Source organism: Stegastes partitus, unplaced genomic scaffold (genome assembly GCF_000690725.1).
Source record: "Stegastes partitus isolate 25-593 unplaced genomic scaffold, Stegastes_partitus-1.0.2 Scaffold375, whole genome shotgun sequence".
Lineage (NCBI taxonomy): Eukaryota > Metazoa > Chordata > Actinopteri > Pomacentridae > Stegastes > Stegastes partitus.
Window position 1 is genome coordinate 312,631 of NW_007578106.1, and position 6,581 is coordinate 319,211.

The window sequence follows — 6,581 nt, forward strand, 5'->3', positions numbered from 1 at the left end:
AGATTCCGGCTCGCATTGACAACTTCTTTTACACATTGACAAATCTCACAACAGACACACAGATTGAGATGCAGACAGATAACTCTCCATATGCATGGACAAATGCTCCAGTAATGCCCCCACACTGGTGCATCCTGCCTGGTCTTGAGCTAATACTAGTAGCCCCTGTGTTTTTCCTTTCAGATTACTTGATAACCATTTGCTGGTGGTAATTATAGCTACATTTATTTTACATGTATTGTTGTTATTGTTGCTGTTGTCGTTGTTTCCAGTTCAACTTTAGTTTTGTGCTCAAACCTTTGCTTCCATTCATACTGTGCTGTATTATGCAATCAATATATAAACTGTAGCAGCTTTAACGTAATTAATTTGCCTGTTTTTATGTCAACTAACCGATTAGTTTGTAAAATAGCTGATATATTATGTAGTTAGCAGCAGGCTAACTGTGAACATAGATGATGATGAACCAGTAACATGGTGCAGTACCGAAGCTGTCCACTAGGTGGAGGCATTGCAGCGGCTAACTGACGCTCCGCCGTAAAAACCCAACAGAAGAAGTTTGCGACGTCTGCCGCCGTAAACAACGTCAAGATGTCTGAACGAGCGGCTTATGGCTTAGCCTGAAAGCTAACCGCTTAGTTTTATTTTTGGTTTCCTTTTGGTTTCGTTTGGCGTCTCGGCTTTTGTACTAGATGGGGACCAACAGCTTACCATGAAACTCCGGGTGCAGAGTGAAAGGTGGGCCGAAGCTTTAGCTAATGGAAAACACCTGTTAGCCGCTAATGCTAACGGCTAACTGTGTAGGGAACGGCCAGCTGGCTGTTGTCGGCGTCTGTCAGCTGCTTTTGGCTTTATTGAGTAAAAAAATGACTAATTTAATTGACTGCTAACGTGAATTGCTTCGATGTAAAGATGCTCAGAATCAGTGGAGGTCGTGAAAACGTGGCGTAGTTCGTGACTGCCGGTCAGTTTGTGTTAGCAGGTGTAACTTTAGCCAAACAACAAGTATCTACAGTTCAATCTGTGGCAAAACAAAGTGCTGTCAGGAAGGAGACGTGATGTTTCTGTCATTGTGGTGGCCTCAGTTTGTTCTGTGTGAACAGTCTGTCCAAAGAAGTGTTGAAATAAAACCAGTGATGCGTTCAGTGTCATTACAACCAAACAGAGATCAATGAGTAGATTTTAACTTACATCGTGACACCTCCACCTCTGTGTAGCTTATAGCAGCATTAACCCAAGCTTACCTGATACATGTCAGTCCCTAAAACATCAGCCACCTTCTACACCAGGGATCTCCAATCCTGGTCCTCGAGTGCCACAGTCCTGCTTCAGGATCGTTATCAGGCTTCTGCAGAGCTTGATGATGAGCTGATCATTTGAATCAGGTGTGTTGGAAGAGGGAAACATCTAAAACATGCTGGATAGGGGCTCTCGAGGACCAGGATTGGACACCCCTGTTCTACACCCACAGAGTTAATCGTGTTTGTATGTAAGAACATTTTAGTGATTTTAGTCTCAGTTACAAATGTTCTCCTAAACCTAATGATTAAGGAATCTTTGCTGAATGCTCTGTCTTTGCAGAACTTTCTAAATGTACAGAACCTAATAAAATAAACCACATATTCCGTCTTTGGTGCATTGGAAGACACAAGTTAGATTTTTAAAAAGAAGAACATACTGGTACTTCTAATAGAGATGACAGAACATACTTAACAGCAGACAATAATCTGTATTTCCTTTGTAACTGCAAAAACATTCAAACTAAAAGAGTGACATTTCCACCACGACTGTGAAAATAACGATCTACAAAATAAATCCAAATAGGATTGTGAAACTTCTTAGTGAAGCAAACGTGTTCCCCATGAAGGGGATCGTTTCTCTTACAGGTTGTGGAGAAATTTATCTGAAAAAGTGTCAGATTCCTGTATGAGTTTCTGACTAGGGACGATCAGAATGTGTTGTTCATACCAGTTAACAAAAGATCATCATAAGATAAATACTCAGAACCAAAATCTTTTAATAAACACCACTAGGATGAACAGGGAGCCGATGAGGAACCTTGAAGACCAGAATCCTGTTTTCTCTACATTGGTGAGAAGACAAGCAGCTGCACTTTGGATCATCTATTTGTTGTTTAAAGGTTTCTTAAGCAGGCCACAGACCAGAGCATCACAACAGTCAAGTCTGCTAGAAATAAAAGCACGAGTGGGTTTATCAGTGTTTTCTTTAGACGAGAAAGGCTACAAGCATTCACTGTTACTGAAACAGAATAAAGCGTTCCTCATGATGTTTTCCACCTGAGATTCAAACGATCGGTCACAGATCACACAGTTGATGCTGGACATACTGAAGCTACTGCGGTTATTCTTTTGTGTGACAGGAGTGATTCCAGAAGAGCACTGAAACTGAGGGAGTCTCCAACTGTAATGCAGCCGAATTCAAGTGAGCGGGATGATCATGCAGGAAATGGTTTATCCCTGAATCTGCAACCAGAGCTTCTCACCAGAGCACCAGTCGCTGCTGCCGCCGCCGCCGCCGGCCCTGAGAGCGGTGAGGTGCGGGTACCAATGACCGGCGGCCCCGGGGAGTCGAGTGGAGGCGCATCATCCAGGAGATCCAGAATCAACTCCCACAGCCACTCCCATTCACATTCACATGGACATAGTCGGGCGCAGCACCACTCCAACTCAGAGCCCGATCTTGACCCGCCGGACTCTGATCTGGACTCTGGAGAACCCAGCGCCTCCTTGTCTGAGCTTCGTTGTCTGTTCCGCTGGCTCCAGAAGAGCCTTCCTTTCCTCATCATACTGTGTGCTAAACTGGTCCTCCAGCATGCTCTTGGTGAGGAAGAGTTACGCAAACAGAATTATTGTCACCTGTGACCCCTGACAACACGTCCTAACCTCTGTCTTCATTTCCCAGGTTTAGCCGTGGGGGTCGGCCTCTTCACAACTTTTTTATATGTGAATAAAAACATTCAAACTCAAGTCTTTCTTCAGGTGAGTCAAAAACCGAAATCACATTTGTCTCCTGATACAGTTTTTAGATTTTTCTGACGTGATGTTTCTTGTGTGCACCTTCAGGATCGACACTCAAAGCTGCAGTGCATATGGCTGCTGCTCTTCCTGGCCTCCTCCACCCTCCTGCTTTACTACACCTTCGTCACTGAGACGCTCTACCGCTGGTGAGGCTTCATCACTTACGTCACATTAATTCATGCTGACACGTCTCAATTCATCTGTGTGTGGGCTGCGTAAATAATTAGACTGCTCAGTGCTGAATTTATTCGACATGAGTTAAGACTTACACATCAAGGTTGTTTGTTTACTGGTCAAACTGTGAAGTCCTGTTGTGGTAGATATTCTAACAAACTAGCGATCAGGCTGTCTGAGTTGTTGCTTAACCAGCAGCAGTAAAATCATCCCAAAGCCAAGATATTACTCCTGACTCAGGTGTTCTAGCGACCGGTTTTCTGTTCCTACTGACTCAATGAATTGTGCCGAAGATGGAACCAAAAAAAATAGAAATTCATGGTGAAAATAGCATATTGTGGAGGTTCAATTCAATTTTGTTTGTATGGCGCATATTTACAAATCATCTCATAGCGCTTAACAAAGGCAGAAACAGCCAACAATCCAAAACATCTGGATTCCCTATAAGCTCTGCAACAGTGGGAAGGAACTGAAAACCCCTGCGAGGGAAAAAACCTCAGACAGAACCAGGCTCAGGGAGGGACGGCCATCTGCCTCGACCGGTTGGGTGGATGTAGGATGAATTATACAATTTAGTTTACAGTTAAACAAGTTATTAGAGGTTTCTCTGCACCCTGCTTGTGTATTTTCGTTTGATTTGCTGCAGGTGTACAAGACCCTCCCAGTAATTCACAAATCATAATTCAAAGGGAGCTCATGTCCGAATAAGAGGAACCATGCTGACTCCTGGATTTAATTGAGCTGTAAATACATGTTTTATTAGATTTTAACTAGTTGCCACCAGTGACGTTCAGTTGATCTCTCTGGTTCGGTTTATGGCAGCTGTATGACCTTTCTTGGTCAGTAGGTGTTTGGATTCTTTCTATGTTTCTTATAGAAGTTGACGTGAACATCAGGCTTCTCTCTGTACGGCTGCTGTTTGCAGAGCGTGGACTGAGTCGTCTTCCACCTCTCGGACTACTTTAGAATCACATGTAATTATCTTGACTTCTTGAACCTGTCGTATAAAATGAGGGCCAGATTGCGTGAACCTGAGCTGGTCCTTACAGACCTGTGTTAGCCCCCATGGATTTGTTAGTTTCGTTTAAGTCAGGTGCTGGACTTTAATCCTCAGTGCACTCAGTGGATCAGGCCCCAGTGCTGCAGTGTAGTGAACCGCTGACCCCGGATCGCACCTCTTAACCTGAACGTTCACCTCCTCCTAGCCTCATCTTCTTCAGTCCAACCATTGAGCCGCTGGGGTTCTGGGAGATTCTGTGGGCAGTTGGCGTCACCAATTTCATAATAAAGTTCCTCTACATGGGAATGAAGTGCCTTATTCTGCTGCTGCCCTCCTCACTGGTGACCTACAGAACCCAGGTGAGACTCCATGAGATCATTGATCAAGACAAACATTGGGAGTGCTGGCTCGGGAACTGAAGTTTGTTTGTGTCTCCAGGGCCGGTGGCTGATGCTGAGTGAGGAGCTGGGTCAGGTCCACCAGGCCACAGCTCCTGCTCCACTGTGGTTCCGCTACCTGGTCACCTACCAGGAGGCCGACGGTGCTACTGGACTCACACTGGGGGTCCTGCTGGCTTTGCTCTACCTCATTCTGAAGGTGCAGACCGACAGGGAGTCCATTTTTGTTGCAGCAGCGTTGAAAACCTTCTTCGACTTTACGTGAATTCTTTCTTTGGTTCTTTTCCTCTCATTTCAGCTTTTAGGGTTGTACGGACAGTGGACGGCTTTACTGAAAACTGTGAGGATATGTCTCGTGGGGGAGGTCAGTGCCAAACAGCTTCTGAGTTAAACAGCAGATATTCAGGCTGTTGAAGTGTTGTGAAGCGTTTTCTTGTTTCCATTTCTCAGCACACGGGAGCAGCAGCCACCAGGAGTCAGTGCAGCGAGGCGGGAGATGTCTGTCCGATCTGTCAGGGAGAGTACCGGGAGCCTCGGGCGCTGCTCTGTCAGGTAAACCACAGGTGGACAACACGGATCCTCCTCCACCGTACACCTGTTCACCCTCCTGCTTTGAGCAGAAACAAGAGACAACCAGAAATAATTCAAATGAACATTACAGATCTAAATACATGTTTTTCACCACCTTTCTGTTTTTTGTTTCTGTAATTGTAACACGTGTTTGTCTTCATTCAGTTCTAAAAATCAAAACTCATCGTCTCAACATCAGTGAAAAACGGTGACTCGTTGTGTTCAGTTCTCTTCATGTCGTGTAGCTACAGGACGTACTGACGTGGTTTCTCTGCTCTGCTCTGCAGCACATCTTCTGTGACGAGTGCATCGCTCTGTGGTTCAACCGGGAGAAGAGCTGCCCCCTCTGCCGCACGGTGATCACAGAGAAGGTTTACAAATGGAGGGACGGCGCCACGTCTCCACACCTCCAGATTTATTGATTTCTACGGCACGCACAGGGAGCTTTCGGGTGTGGGATAATATTGGTATTAGCTTGTATGCAATATGTGACTTTCCGCGGCTGTCGAACCCCACTGACGGTAATGTCGTACACACTGTTTCGTTGGTCAGCTGACGGCACACGGGCCGGGTTCTGGCCCGTGTGCCAGTACAGCCCTACCTGTCCCTCCTCTCACAGACAACTGAAAGATTATTATTTTCATGCCCTCGAGTATTTTTTGATTTTCCTATTCGAGTTGTTTCCTTTTGTGTTGTGTTGCCTTCGTTCACCTTTGATCTTCTGAACTTTTCTTCCAGTTTCTTCTACTTGTAAATATGGAAGTATAAGAGAATTATATTAAAAAAACAAAAGTATTTTAAACGTTTTTACTTTATCATTCTTTTGACTAGAACACGCAGCGGTGTCGTGTGAACCCCGTTTTATCAGCATTTCTAAATTTGGGAAGCAACTTTTTTTGATTTGTGAGCAAGCAGCTGCGTACGTCTGCTCAGGAGTCAGTGTTGGATAGATTTCATTCAGATGTATCGTTCAGCTCGAAAACAAATGTGAGAGCGGAGGGCAGACGCACTGCGAGAGCGTTCAGGACGCCCAGAGGCAGTGAGGACGGACACGGCAGGATGGACAGGTTGTGTGTGGATTCAGCTTTTTCCTGACTGTATTTTTCACGACTGATGAAAACGATGCAACTGAGCTTGTGAGATTGATTTACACATAAATTATTTTTCTATAGGGGCGACGTAGCCCCGCTTTTGTTAAGAAAACCAAAGACTGGGAGAAACATCTATTTTATGTATGAAAATCATTACACTGTGTTATTTTTGTCCATTTAGATCCATAAACTAAATAAAGATCTACATTTGAATCTGAGTCTGAGTGACTTGTTCATGTTTGCAGCAGAACGGGAACATAAACCTGAGACATGACGCCCTCTGGTGTAAAGTATATGTTTTAGTGCTTTT

General features: G+C 44.7%; 1 protein-coding gene across 1 annotated transcript; it reads left to right on the top strand.

Moving 5' to 3' along the window:
- Positions 1-577: 577 nt before the first annotated feature.
- rnft1 (ring finger protein, transmembrane 1) lies at positions 578-6,489 on the top strand. Its single transcript, XM_008284836.1, has 9 exons — positions 578-738; positions 2,381-2,841; positions 2,923-2,999; positions 3,084-3,184; positions 4,418-4,571; positions 4,651-4,809; positions 4,909-4,974; positions 5,061-5,162; positions 5,468-6,489. Exons 1-9 carry the CDS (start codon positions 713-715, stop codon positions 5,600-5,602), a joined length of 1,281 nt encoding a protein of 426 aa, XP_008283058.1. The 5' UTR covers positions 578-712; the 3' UTR covers positions 5,603-6,489.
- Positions 6,490-6,581: the final 92 nt, after the last annotated feature.